General features: G+C 43.4%; 1 protein-coding gene across 1 annotated transcript in view; it reads right to left on the bottom strand.

Moving 5' to 3' along the window:
• LOC144820131 (A disintegrin and metalloproteinase with thrombospondin motifs 6) overlaps positions 1-15,443 on the bottom strand; it is a 463,746-nt gene that overhangs the window by 243,889 nt on the left and 204,414 nt on the right. Inside the window, exons 5-6 of the mRNA XM_078677765.1 lie at positions 8,839-8,972; positions 6,807-6,930 (exon numbers count right to left, since the gene is read on the bottom strand). Coding sequence (XP_078533891.1) covers positions 6,807-6,930; positions 8,839-8,972 — 258 coding nt within the window. The remainder of the gene's footprint in view (positions 1-6,806; positions 6,931-8,838; positions 8,973-15,443) is intronic.

Consider the following 15,443-nt stretch of genomic DNA (forward strand, 5'->3'; position numbering starts at 1 on the left):
TGGCTGGCAAAAGAGAGCATGAATAAAGAATTCAACACACTCTGTCCCATGAGTACTTGGTAGGTATGTCATGGCTGTATGACTTTACGTTTGTCTGCTGATCAAAAGCTCTATGCATATGTAGAATAGCACACATTAATACCACTGCATTCAACTTGCAATGTGGCTTCCACTGCAAATGCTGTTGCATGAAAGTACAACCAGTGGAGTGCCATGCAGGGATACTGGGATCGGGGAGCTGATAGACGTTGTATGGCAAACACTGGCTACCTCTCCACAAAAGGTGGAAGTGATCCACCAAGGACATCTACTTTTTGAACAGTTCAAACCTACAGGAAATCTAAAGGACTGTTTGCATCTGCAAAAGAGCTTAAAATATTTTATAAATGTAATTTTTCCCATTGATTGACGAACAAGTTACTTACCTTCAGTAATGCATTATCTGGTAGAGATTCTATCTGGCTGCAGATTTCTTACCTTTGAATTTCCCAGGCGTCAGGCTGGATCCGGAAACTTGTGCTGAGCAATGCCCCTTTTGCACGCCGTTGGGTGTCTCCATTTGGATCCGCGTGACGTCGTCAGCTTCGGTTAGGACGTCGCAGTAGCTACATAGGCGCCACCCACGCGCGCAGACGTCAGTACTTCTCATTTGTTCCATGCAAGAACTTCAGAGCCACAAAGTAACTGACGTAGTCGTGTGCAAAACTAGGGCTCTGAAAAGGGGAGAAACCCTGGCACTGCAACATTAGTCTGCAAAGTGGGTAGGCATGGGTGGGGCGGTAAGGAATCTGCAGCTAGATAGAGTCTCTACCAGATAAGCGTTACCAAAGGTAAGTAACTTGTTCATCTGATAGAGACTTCTAGCTGAAGATTCCTTAACTTTGAATGAGATACCCAAGCGATACCATCCCGGCGGTGGGTTGTGGGCAAATATCTAATACTAGGAAGTCCTGCAGGAACGAATGGGCAAAATGCCCATCTCTGCGGACCTGACTGTCCAGGCAGTAGTGCATGGCAAGCGTGTGCAAGGATGCCCACATTGCCACCTGACAGATGTCAAGGACTGGGCAAGGCAATAGTTGCAGCCTTCCCCATGGTGGAATGGGCCCTTAATCCCTTTGGTGGCTGCTTTTTAGACAGGGAATAGCAGATCCTAATGCAGAGAACAGCCCAGTGAGAGATGGCCCTTTTCTGCACTGCCCGCCCCTTCTTAGATTCCACATACCCCACAAAGAGTTGGTTGTCAACCCGTAACTCTTTTGTGCTGTCCAGGCAGTGGAGAAGTTCCTCTTCCTTAGAGGAATGCGGGTGAGCAAAGAAGGTAGGCAGTGTGATGGATTGACCCAGATGGAATGGGTCACAACCTTTGTCAAGAATGAAGCACAAGAGGAAAAGCAGAGGGCGGGTCAATAGACCTTTCCGTACAGTAACATACAAATTTCTGCCAACAGCAGGCGATTACCGGCAGTGGAGGGCAATCTAGCCTCCAAAATAACGTTACATACTTCGGGAGGTAGGTCAAAAGCCATCAACTGCCGCCTCTCAATCCCCACGCATGGAGGCGCAGAGTTGAAAAGTTTTGGGGAGAACCCTTCCCTGCTGCTGCGACAGAAGATCTTCCCGAAGAGGGAGCCTGATTGGTGGTGACAGGTCGCGCTATATAAATATACTACTACTACTACTACTACTGATCGGAGGATCGATGCTCAACTTTAGAAGCTCTGGATACAAGACTCTCCTTGCCCAGTCCGGATCCACAAGGATAACTTGGGTCCGGTCGCTCCTGATCTTCTTCAGAACCCTGGGCAGGAGTGTTATGGACCGAAAGGCGTACACCAGGCCTGAGCTTAACTCACGATAAAAGGCGATGTCGAGCGATAGCCGCCTTGGAAACTCCCACGCGCAGTATTGCTGACATCATACGTTCTCTTTGGAGGCAAACAAATCTAACCAAAGTTCTTGCCAAGGCTGTAAGAGACCTTGCGCCACCTCTGAGTGAAGATGCCATTTGTGATCTGCTAGACATCAACAGCTGAGTTTGTCCGCCCTGGCGTTCAGAGAACCTGCCAGGTGTTCAACCACCAGGCTTATGCCCTGCTGTTCCAGCTATGTCCAGAGACACAGGTCCACTCTACAAAGGGTCCATAACCCCACCCCGCCCTGCTCGTTGCAGTACCACATGGCGATGGTGTTGACAGTGAACACCTGCACAAACGCACTAACGCTCCCTTGACAGAAGGAAGAAATGCTTTCAATACCAATTGAATCGCTCAAAGCTCCAACAAATTTATGTGGACCTGACACGCACCTAGAGACCTGTAGGCGATTGGCGCGATATAAATCCAACATACAAATACAAATACAAATACTCCGCCTGAGACCAGTGTCCCCTGATCTCCCATGATCTGCACCTCTCCCAGATCGCCGCCTCATCCAAGAAGTGACACATCTGTCAAGACTGTGACATCTGCCATTAACTGAATTGCTGTTCGTCAACCACCACTGCGGATCTTTCGCTGTTCTTTCCGAGATCTGGACCGTGTCGGTGTGATTTCCCCGATGCTGTGCCAACTGAAACCACTGGAGAGCCCGCATATGCCATCTGGCATGTTCTACCAACAGGATGCAGGAGGCCCTGAGGCCCAACAGCCTCAGAGTCAGTCTCACTGCAATCTAGAATAGAGGCTGAAACATCGGAATCATACCTGAATATCCTGAACTCACTGCTCGAAAGGATAGCCCTGAAACTGAAATGTGTCCAGAACAGCCCCAATGAAAGGGTGCATCTAAAAAGGAGTCAGGTGTGACTTTGGCACGTTTATAGAGAACCCCAGCAAATGCAGAAGGGTTCACTGTAGTCTGAAGGTGGGAGGCAACAGCCTGGTCAAGGACGCCTTTAACAGCCAGTCATCGAAAGCCCTCCTGAATGATTTGAAAGACCCACTCGTCCGATGTTATGGACCTTGTCTGATTTTATGGACATCCAGTGGGCAAGTGGGTGATGTATTCTCCTGTCAATTGGAGTGGTGTGGTCTGGCAGAGTCAGACTAGGAGTGCTAGGAGGCTGTGGCTGCTGAGGACAGGGTGGCCAACGACTTCTGGCTCCCATTCCTAGGTCGGAATGAAATGCATCTACATTCCTGTACGGCTTGGGAAGCCTCCTCAGGGTGGTGGCTGGGTTAGGTTGGACACGGCTGGAAACCCCTTCCGTTGCCATGACAGGGGCAAAAGGTAGACTTACCACAAGGAGTAGTAGAGAGGCTCAAGGATCTGGCCATAGCTCGAGAGTCCTTCAACCCCATTAGGGCTGAATCGGCCTTTTCCCCAAAAAGAAAGGTTCCATCAAAGGGCATATCCATCAAATTTGCCTGTACATCGCCCGAGAAGCCAATTGTTCTAAGCCAGATGTGGCACCTCAAGGCCACTGTCGTGGAAATCGATCTGCCCAGCGAATCCGTCATACCAAGGCCACAGCTTAGGAGGAATTTTGCTGCATCTCTCCTGCTTGAGAGAGCACAGCCCGGGCCTCCTCTGGGACTTGTGGAAGCACTTGCGCAACTGTTTACCAAAGGGAGTGGGAGAAACGGCCCAATAAGCACGCAGCATTCACCGACTGCAATGCCAGGCTGGAGGAAGAAAACATTGTCTAACCAAATTAATCCAGTCCCTTGGATTTCCTATCAGGAGGGCTGGAAGGGAACGCTCCCTGAGATGTGGAGGTCTACTCCCCCAAACCTTCTGGGGTGGAATGTTGGCTGAGGACCTTTGGGTCGCCCAGAGCTGGACAAAGGCGGCGTGCAATTGTCCTATTCACAGGAGCCCTGTGCTAGGCTTGGAACACAAGCCTAGAAGGACATCAGTTAGAGCTGTGTTAAATGGCAAAAGGGATTCAGAGGTGGATGCCCCAGGTTGAAGCACTTCAGTGGAGATTTGTCCTGACCTGCACAGAAGGCTGCACCAGTCAAAGGACCTCGGCGGCCCTTTTAACCACCATGGCATATGTTGCCCTCTCCTCCGTAGCCACATTTGTCGGAGGGATCTAGAGAAGTGTCTAATCCACTTGCTTCCCCAAGTTCCCCATACCAGTCCAACTGCTCTGCAGAGTCGGCCTGGTGTTCCAAAGAGTCCATAGACCCCACCATTTATCTCCTGAGCTTAACCCATCCTCAAAATGTTTTCAGGTGACAACATAGAACTCCTGGGTTCAATCAGATCAGGAATCAGCGTCAAGCAACGTCGCTCCGTGTCGTCTGGGATAAGGATGGAACTGGTGCCACCGATGGGCAGCGGCAGCACCGAAGGCAGCGGCTTTGGGTCTGATGCTGGAGGAGGTCGCAACGGTGTTGACTGGTGTTGACCTGGACCCAGGATCGGATCCCTGCGTTCCCACCGGCACCGTGGCCGGAGCCGACTGTGTCGAATCCAATAGGACCCGTTCTGACCCCGCAGGCCTGACGGTTCACCAGAGGGCTCGGCCCACTCAAATGGACTTGTAAAATTCTTTAATTTGAGCGGGGGTCGCTCCGGCTCCCGGAAAGGGAGGGAGGCGCAAAGTCGACCCTGGCTCCGACTCCAAAGGACTGTGCTTAGAGCGTCAGTGATCCTTGCCTCTTTCACCGGCGGACGACAGTCGAGACGAAGATGAAGTCCGCATGGACTTCTTCATGTGCCTCTTCCCCGGGTGTCCCGAGGACCTTGAATGGGACAAAGAAGACTTTGGGCTCCGGGAGCGGTCACACGACCTCCTCTTCTTCGATCGGAACTGGGACCTCCGTGGAGTCTCGCTGGACGGTGTCAACTGCCAAGCCGCAAGGAGCTTCTTGCCCGCTCTCTCAAGGCCTTCAGAGCCATAGCCCGACTGTCCGAGCACAACTTCGAATCATGGTCGAGCTTGAGACACCAGAGACAGAAGAGGTGGGGGTCGGTAACCAACATCATGAATGGCAGGCACCGCACGGCTTGAATCCTGTCTTCCTCGAATACATCCTCCCACCTGAAGTTGGAAAAAATTCAGAATTCGATAAAAAGTCGAGAAAAGGCTTGTCGAAAAGCAAGAGAGGGGTAGCTCTTCCCAGATCGGCGCTTAACTGGCATGGAAAGAAAAGACCTGAAGTCCGCGTGCCTGGGTGGCGCCTATTTATGTACAGTGACATCATAACCGACGCTACTGATGTTACGCGGACCCGAATGGAGCCACCCGACGGCGCGCCAGGGGTATCAGCAAAAGGTTCCGGATCCAGCCTGACGCCTGGAAAATTCAAAGGTGAGGAATCTGCAGCTAGAAGTCTCTATCAGATACATCTCTAGTAATGGAGTGCAATCTGCACAAAAAGTAGGTTTCTGATTGGAATATAACTTAGAAAGAGTACTACATTAATGCAAAACTTCACTATTTCAAGCCCCTCTGCCTGAGCACAGCAATAATATCTAGAATGGCAAGGCATATGGGGGATTTATTTGGAAAAAAGCCTCCCTAACCTGAAGAAAAGTAAAAAAACATAAATAGATGCAATTTGTTATTCTCCAGAATCACAACTAGGAAGTTATGAGGACAGGGTTTGCTTATCGTGCTGTTATTGCAGACTGTTCCACTGTTGTTTTCCTTAAATATCCTTTAAATCTAGAGGCACGCAGGCACAACTAAAATCACTATTTGAATTTTAAGCAGTGTTTTCTATTTCCATATCTTTTAAAATTCCATGCAAAATGCATGGATCTTAGGGAAGGGACATGACTGACTAAGGATGGGCTATGTGGACTATGATGCCATGTATTCGATAAAAACGTGTCTGCCTTCTTCATCATCCCATTTCCGAAAAGAAATTAATTTCGAAAGTCCAATGCCAGTCATGAACTGGTATACCTATATGGGCATCAACTCATTAGGGTGCGCAGCTTTTTTACTGCCTTTGTGCCTGCCACCATTCTGCTAGAGTACAGATGTCTACAAGGTCTTTACTCCGGCTGATTTTTAGGTCAAGCCTGAGCCAGCGTGCATGCGCTGCTCTGGCGATCCGCTGCAGTGGAGTAGGGAATAGAAGCCCCGTCCACTCTCCACTCATACTTGTCATTGGCGTGTGTCATTAACGGTCCTAAATGCTGGCTTCTGATTCTTAAATAGGCTTGTTAGTCCCTCCTTAGTACCACCACCTCTTCATTTGTCACCTCCCATGGCGACTGGCCCCTTTACTTTGGTTGTTACACAGTTTGTGTTATTTAGTCTGTGAGCACTATTTTCTTTATCCAGTTTCTGTTACTGCAGGCACGACGTGCTTTGGTGCCTTCTTAACAACCCGGACCTACCTCCCATTGTCCATGCCTTTTTTACCCCCCTGCCCTCCTTCCCGTTGTCCGTGCCTTCTCCTCCCCCCGCCATCCCTCCCTCCTGTTGTCCGTGATGCCTACCATTTGCAATAGGTCTCACATTTATGCGAGTTTGAGCAATTGGCATTCGAAATGGCAATGCCTTTTATTTATGTTTTGCTTTTCAAAACAAATATAAAACGCATTGTAATTTGCAATACCAATAGCTTAAACGCGCGTAAATGCGAGACCTATTGCATTGCAAATGTTTGTTTTCTCTTTGTTGTACTCTTGAGTTATAGGTATGCAGTTTAACAGAGCAACTTGGGCGTCCCCTCAGCCTCCAAAGGATTGCTCGACTCACTGTTGACTGAGCAAAAATGTATGTTATTAAAACAGCATTCCACATTAAAGAAAGTCTGAGAACATATGCTTTTTTTAGATCAAACAGTAAAAGTAGCCATGAGTGATGCATCTGCGCTGCTGTCAAACGAGGTACTTACCTCCTCGGGGTAATGAATCATTGAAGAATCCCTCAAAGGCCTCGCACACACTGCCGTCCCCTCCGCAAACTCTGCATCTATCTTCCTTGGCATCAGATCCCAAAATATTATCACAGCCTACATGCTGGGAGAACACAGGAGTCATAGGTTAGCTTTTACAGAATAGCATAGGTTAATATTTTCTGTGTGTAACTGCCACAAGGCATTGGCACCCTTTTTTACACACTACAAGTACAACAGCACCCCAAGGCTTGGCATGAACTGTTAAAGGAGGCATAGATGATAACGATACGTCCCTGTTCTGATGCCACTCTTGATGCCACATGTTCTACATAGCCAAAACTACTAATGAATTTAGATCAAAAAACATTGGTGCCCATGCATTTCTACAGCAGCAAAGGATTCAAACTGTGGAGGAAGCATTTTTGATATTGTTGGCATTTAAAGTAATAAGCCATCTCCAAAACATGTCACTGTCTACAAGACACTGCTTAATGTTATTGTATCTGCATTTATTTTAAGGAAATGCTCCTATCAAAATATTTAATTTGAAGGGGGTTGAGTGAGGCACGCCTGAATGTGGTTGGCTGTTTCTGCAAATATAAAGAGGGAAAGGTATGTGCTCTTGAGAAAAGTAGGATAAGTACCTGTATGATATGTTTGTGTGTACTAGACAGGATGAAGAGGGCTTGAAAGATTGATTGTCATTCTGCTTCCTTAAAGTATAGTATACCTGATGCATACACAAAATACTTGGATTAGAGGCTACTGGGCTCTGGAATGTGATGTACTAGGAAAACATGCAGTTGCTGCCATAACAACCAAGGGGCCTTCTTATCATTTTAGGGTCCACACACCCCCTGTAATGTTTGGCATGATTCGTACCTATATTAGACTGAAAAGAATTAAGGTGTAGTGCCGGGTGTCCTAAGGTGAAGTGTAGATCTAGGCATGCCAGTGGGGATTTTGGTCTTTAGAATGCTGTGATTGTAAGTTTGATGTAGTTATGTGCTATAGGAGGTAATCCTGACTCGCTGGGGGACGATTGTCTACTGTAGGGAATGACATGTTTGAAGTAATTCTGCAGCTTGTAAACTCATTGGGTGGCTTCGAGAAAAGACCAGGAAGCTAGCGATAGAAGAATGATCTGGAACTTGAGTGGGTGCACCTGCTTGGTAGATAAGCTGAGAGGTGAACACATATTAAAATAGAGTATCTTTAGCCTTGTAGCTCATGTAAATTATTTGCTATTGATCACACAGGGGCCGTTACACAGAGATTGGTGAATGAGGAAGTATGACTCACTTCTCTAGTATTCCTGACTTACTCATGAATTTCAGAAATAGGCCAGAAGTATGCCTGGCTTACTCAGTGTTATTTCTGGAATTCATTCATACTGCTGAAATAAGTCACAACTAAATATTTGTGAATTGGACCACGAGTTTCGTGTGGCTCGCAGGTGTCTGTGACTTTCACTTGTTTCCTGACAAAACTAGAAAGGGACTACTGATGCTATATGTAACTGGTTGGAAAACTATACATACACAATTGCTACCATAGATTCGAATGAAAACATAAGAGACCTAAACTTGAGTGTGCAAGCACGATGCCATGCTCCTGTGAAACAAGCAGACCCAGTAAAATTTTGAATTGACATTGCGCTAAGTGATGCAGTGTTATGAAGGAGCTAGTTCCTAAAGGCTGGTATCTTAATGCGAATCTGTAACATTTCAACAGATCATCTTCTCTATAGCTTTGTGAAAAGAGTGCTTAGAAAAGAAAAGTTTAAAACTCTAGTATTCAGTTCAATGCTTTGAAAGGAATACAATAAAAAATATATCATAAGAGCACATCAATATTCCTCGCTCCATGTGTAACGGAAGTCAGCATAAACCTCTAGAACCCCTCCAGTTTTATTTAGTTTGCTTGGCTATTAAAAACTGATAAACTGCAGAGCCAAAGCTTGGGAGACACCTGTGCTTGTCAGGAGGTCCCAGCCAAGCATGACTGTGTGACTTGAAATCTTACTCACCTTGCACTCTCCATTGATACAGATATCCAGGGAATCACCATTGCAGCGGGTGCCGTCAATCACCGCAGGAGCACGCTCAGTGTAAAAGTTGTAACCTTCGGCCAAGCAGTTTAACGCACATGCCTTAACTCCACCTGCATGGGCAGAACAGGAAAGGCGCGTTAGTAATAAAGGTATTTCATGTCAACACATGTCCCGCTTACAACTAATTCCATCTGTACAGATGACCAAAGTTTGCAATATCTCATAAATTAATATTCTTCTGGTGTCAGGTATGAGGCCTGTCGGCTAAGTCTGCACCAGCCAACTTAGAAACTTGATGGAGATCGTCACCCACCTTCACATGAATTACTGAGCACATGAAACATGTAACCTCTTTCACATTTGGTTAGGACATGCAGGGATCCTGCCTAAAGATACTGCTTCACTAACCAGTTACAAGTAGTTTGAGCCATCCATTGGCAACAGGAAGATAGTTCACAAGACGTAAGTAACTATAACAAAAATATTAATCTATTTCAGCAGGAGACAGCAATTCTAAGGTTTCAGCACACACACGTTCCTTCCCATGGAGAACCCTGGCATTGGGACAAAATAAGACTTGGCAGTCCCACCACTACCACTATGGATTTAAATGTTGAGTACACTGTAGTCAAACTAAGCAGCATCCCTTTTTTCAGCTGCACCCACCCATAAAACAATGCATGCATCCATCCATTCATCAAAATATAGGGTTTTTAGGAACTATCAGCCACATGCATCAAGCGATTTAGGAATCGCAAACGGTGCGAATCTCAAAAATCGGCCGTTTGCGATTCCTAAATCACTATTTGGGATGCATCAATCCAAAATTCAATAAATCGCTATATTTAGCGATTTCTAAAAATGCGATTGCATTTAAGGAATCGCAATTTGCGATTCCTTAAATGCAATGCATGACACCTAAAACCAATTGCGAATTCGCAATTAGGAGGAAAAAATTACCATGAGGTTGGACCTCATGGTAATTTGCGAAAAAGCTGAAAAATGCAATTTTGTGCATTTTTCAAACTGTCATGTTGTGCACACACATGCCCTTAGGGCATGTGTGTGCACAACATATGTGCATAGATTGATTTCAGGGGTGCAACAGGGTGTCCTTTGGACACCCCTGCACCCTTGAAATCGCAATCTCAATTTGCAATTAGCTAATTGCGAATCGCAAATTGAGATTGTCTTCCCATTCATTCCTATGGGCCTTTTGGCCCATAGGAATCAATGGGAAGGGATTCCTTAATTGCGATTCGCAATTTGTGAATCGCAATTAAGGAAAAATAAGGAATCGCTAAAAAAATTGTGATTTTTTTGATGCATTGCCGTTTGCGATTCCTTAATTGCGAATCCTTAATTTTCACAATTAAGGAATCGCAAACGGCAACAATGATGCATGTACCTGTTCGAGTTAGGTGTACTCATAGTATACGATTTCACAAAATCAGGGGGTTCATGACCTAAAAATGTTATTTTGTATGTGCTAAATTTATTTTAGAAGTTGGTAAAGTTTTGCAGACTCCTAAAATGGTTTTAGAAATGGATACTGATTTTCAATTTGGAAAAGACATGTCTTAAATTGTGACACAGCGCCCTATATATAAATCTGTTGCAAACGGAATTCCTGGAGGACATGTGGCTTAACTGTAGGAGTTTCTAACTTTGGAACTGGGGAGCCAGGTTAAAATTCGGCCTTGGCTCAACATCTTGTGATTCTGGACAAATCACCTAATCTCACTGTGCCTTAAAAAATGCACTGTTATCTGGTTCTCATGTGAAGCTCTCTAATGCCCTTTGGCCAGTTTTTCGCTATAAAAAAAGTGACAAATTACTGACGGTCCAAATCGGAGTGGTAACTCATCCTCAAAAGAGATGGGTACTTCTTGGACCACTTCCATTTGCGAACCTGGATAGTCGATTTATAGCAACAGTGAAAATGTCCGAACAAATTTTATAATGATAATGTTTTTTTGACAAGATAACATTTTCCTGAGCTGTAGCACTATTAATTCACGTTGCTAAGATACGTGATTATTTTAAAAAAGGGATTGTTTTATATGTATATTGTGATGGTTTTTATTAACTGATAACAATAAACTCTTATTTGAATTTGAATTTGGATAGCAGCTTCAGGGGGAGTAGGCAGTGATTCAGATGACTTCTACCACCTCCCACTGAAATTTTTCAAAACTGAAAACGTTCTTTATAAAGCAGCTGGTTCCTTTAAGAATATCGGGCTGCATTTGTTTTCAATTCTGAAAAGCAATCACAGGCATGGTGCTGACCCTTGTAGGACACTGTTTCTGTGACTTGAGCCAATTGTAGTGGCCCATAAATTGCGACCTAATTAACATTTATTAGGCAGCTCGGTCGGCGAACCCCTAACATTCTGTATTTTGCAAACTGACCTATCAGAAAAATAGGTCAATTAGCAAAATAAGATATTTCGACTCAACTTTTTGCGACTAGTATCTTGGACATCTGGCCCTAAATCATTTGTCATTTAGACTACACACCACAGAAACCATTCCACAGATAACGTCTATTAGTCTCATGTCAAGTGCACATGACGTCTACCCTTGAGATTTATCAACAAAAAATATACTGTAGAAATTTCCCAAATGTTGTTTTTGACTTCTGTTGCAGACTGTCCGTCCCACTAATTAGTATTCTAATATTTCCAATTCAGTGAAAGCTGAGCAAAATCTAAATGCATTTACCAAAAGTAAATTGGTACTTATAATTGCACTGCATAATAAGCTACATTAAATTAAGTGATCAGTTAGTCTTGTGTGCCGTATAATATAATAAATATTACAGAAGACCAATATTTTTGGAGAACAATAGTCAAAAAAAATATTACCAATGTACATTTGTGCAAGTGTCCTCAACAAGAAAATTAAACAAAAATTCTATATACATCTTAGAAAATGACCAGAGACACATACCGAGCAGTAGTCAGTATTACAAGCATGTACTTTATTATTAAAAAAGATAAAGAGACGTTTTGAAACTAGGTAACATTTTATGGGGTCCTTTGCTGTGAAAGAACAGTCTACTGCAGTACAAATCTGTTCATACACTTCACTACACGGTTATTTATTTAAGTTCTACCATTTGGCGCTACAAGGCCAAACTAATGGAACATTATGTGCTACATAAAAAAGTTTTAGACAAACAGCAATAAGAAGGCACCCGAAAACAATACACTGTTAAATTATCTCATATATAAAGAAGTGTATGTTGTTTGTGTTGAAGATACATTTGTTTCAGGCTGTACCGTAATTTACATCTATATGTGGTTCTAATTTGCACATTACCAGGAATGTGTATCTGTTCATGCATTGAAGCGTATTACGTATGATTTGTATATATATATATATATATATATATACATATATATATATATTTTTTTTTTTTGATCCATTAGCAGCCATAACTGGGGGAGATCTACGTGCCATTGCTACGGCACAAATTATGATTGGAACAAGTGATTCCCAGGATTGGGACATACAACCCACACAAACATTGGCGGCATGTGGATCACACAACAAAGCTGCAAGAGTGGAATGACCATCAAATCCAAAATCAATCCAAGAACTCCACATGATGGAATTGACACATTTCAGGAAGTAGTCATTGAAGAATTAAAAGGACTACAAGCAGAGAAATTCAATTGAAAAGGAAAAATCTGAAAAAGGAAGAATGGGCTGTAATTAAAAATCTCAAAGAGGATGACAATATTATTATTAAACCCAGCGCCAAAGGCGGGAATATCGTCATCCTGAAACGCAGTCAATATGAGGACGAGGCATTTTCTCAACTGAACAACAAAGAACATTATATGGAAATCAAAAGAGAGAAATACTCAGAGAGTATCAAGACCTTCAATGATCTGATTGAGAAATGGAAGGATAAAGGAATTTTGGATTTTAAAGATTGGAACAACCTAAAATGTGAATTCCCCCAGATTGCTACGTTCTATCACCTGCCCAAGGTACATAAGAGTAAAATATGGCCCCCAGGTAGACCTATTGTGTCTGCGAAAGACAGTCTACTTGAAAAGACCTCAAGTTACATTGACAGCTTCATTGCACCGTTCGTCAAAGATCTCAGCTCGTATCTAAAAGATACGAAGGACTTTTGGAGAATCATACAGGACATTAAATGGGAAGAGGGAATGATTCTAATAACATTGGACATTGCCAGCTTATACACCTCAATTAGGCATGAAGATGGCCTACTGGCAATGAAGAGCTTCCTGGACAATAGACCCATTAAATATCGAAGCCACAATACAATGTTGCTAGAATTAACAGACTTCTGTTTAAGAAATAACATCTTCTTATTTGCAGGGAAACTATATCTACAACTCCAGGGGACCGCGATGGGCACGTGCTTCGCCCCCAGCTACGCGAATCTATTTGTGGGCTGGTGGGAGAAGCACGTGGCCTGGGCGGGGGAAAATGACCGGTGGATGAACAACATCATCCTGTGGACCCGCTACATCGATGACTTGTTTTTGGTGTGGCGGGGTTCACAGAATGAGGCTGAGGAATACATTGCCGAATTGAACAACAATAATTTGAACCTCAGTTTCACAAGTAGCATTAGTAAGAGTGAGGTGTTCTACTTGGACCTTCGGGTCTATGTGGAGAATGATTCAATCCAAACTGCTGTATATAGAAAACCTACGGCAGGTAACACAATACTTCACTCACACAGCTATCATCCCCGTAGTGTCATCAATAATATCCCCCTGGGAGAGTTTTTGCGGATGAAACGCAACTGCTCAACTAAACAGGAGTTTGAGAAAGCAAAGGAACAATGTAAAAGGAGATTCTCACAGAGAGGATATGGAAGAGGGGTTCTGGATAGAGCTGAAATTAGAAGCAATTTAGTGGGGAGGAAAGACCTGCTAATTGATAAACCTAAATCCCCTGAATCGAAGATCAGAATGATCACTGATTATTCAGAAAAGTCACCAGAAGTCTTTAACATAATGCGAAAAAATTGGAAAATTCTGAAAACAGACTCTGTGATTGGGAAATCCTTATCCAACTATCCTCTCATTACCTACAGAAAGGGAAACTCCTTTAAAGACCATTTAGTGACTAGTCACTATGAAAAAAAGAAAAAGAGCAAGCCAACTGTCTTGGGCTTCTTCCCCTGCATGAAGTGCAAGGCCTGTAGGAATTCAAAAAAAGTCAAGGAATATCAAATTCCAGGGAGGAAAATTAGAACTAAGATAACGAAACTACTCAATTGTAATTCCGATCATACTGTATACTGCTTGCTTTGTCCCTGTGGGAAAAAGTATATAGGGAGTACAGTAAAACCCACCAAACTCAGGGTCTTGGAACACATGAGGGCCATCACCTCTAAGGATCCAAGTTATCCAGTAGCTCGCCATTTCGAGCAAGCACACAATAGCAACAGCAATCTGTTGACTTACTTCATACTGGATCAACTAGTCAAAACAGAGAGAGGGGGGAACTGGGTAAAAAAACTGAGAACCCTAGAATCAAGATTCATTATCCAGCTCCAGACCAAGACCCCGGGCGGGATGAACAATGAAGAGGAGATGTGGACGCATATCTAGAATGCTATCAACTGGGTTCCTATGATATTTTCTAAACCCTGGAACAACAATGACTAAACTAACATGTAAGCTTAAAAACCAGTAATGCCTGCCCTATCACCCTGTAACTAAACAGTATCCTTTGCTATAGAAAGATATAGGGACCTTTCTGAAGAGTTACTTTTTAAATGTGCAACGTGAAAAATGGGAATGCCCATTCAGGGCTTGATTGCATGACATTCAGAGAATGTGAATTGTCCCATATCGTGTGGCCCAATAAATTGTGAACTTCTCGTGAGGACTCATATCGGGATCGTAGTGAGCCTCACGATCGACTGGCACTGTTTGTATAGGCGCCTCAAAATGAATACATGTAACATAAGTTACCTCGAACAATTGAATGAACGAATAAGTAAATAGATTTGCACTGTTATATATATCAGATCAGGAATCAAGTTAAATGAATAACATGATGGTAACAAATGTTATGAAAATAATGAATATAACTTGTACTAAACCCATTATAAGATGTGTAAACTTGACTTAACTTGCGGAAAGTTTCTGCAATAAATCTCTTGGCAAAACTACGCTGTATTGGCTCTGAGTGCTCTTCATGTGTGAATCCCGAGGACTGTGGGATTTTGCGTTGTTAATATATATATATATATATATATATATATATATATATATATATATATATATATATATATATTCTATCTTAAAAAAAACAAAAAGAAGATTAATAAAAACTAAATATTTTTCTATGTTATAGTTGTTGTGATTTGTATTATATTGGAGTGTTTCTAGAGTTTATATACCCTTCCAGAGAAAATCAGCACTGTACCCGGTGGTCAAGTTTTTCAAAACAGTTGATTTCCCTGTCAGGGTTGTATCCTTTTTTCAGGGGCCCCATTCGTTTTCCAGAGCAGTCTTCAATACTGACATAACTAAGGTTCACCCGTCTGTAAATTAGGCAATGGCGATGGCGTGCCCC

The sequence above is a fragment of the Lissotriton helveticus genome, chromosome 2_1 (genome assembly GCF_964261635.1).
Source record: "Lissotriton helveticus chromosome 2_1, aLisHel1.1, whole genome shotgun sequence".
Classification (NCBI taxonomy): domain Eukaryota; kingdom Metazoa; phylum Chordata; class Amphibia; order Caudata; family Salamandridae; genus Lissotriton; species Lissotriton helveticus.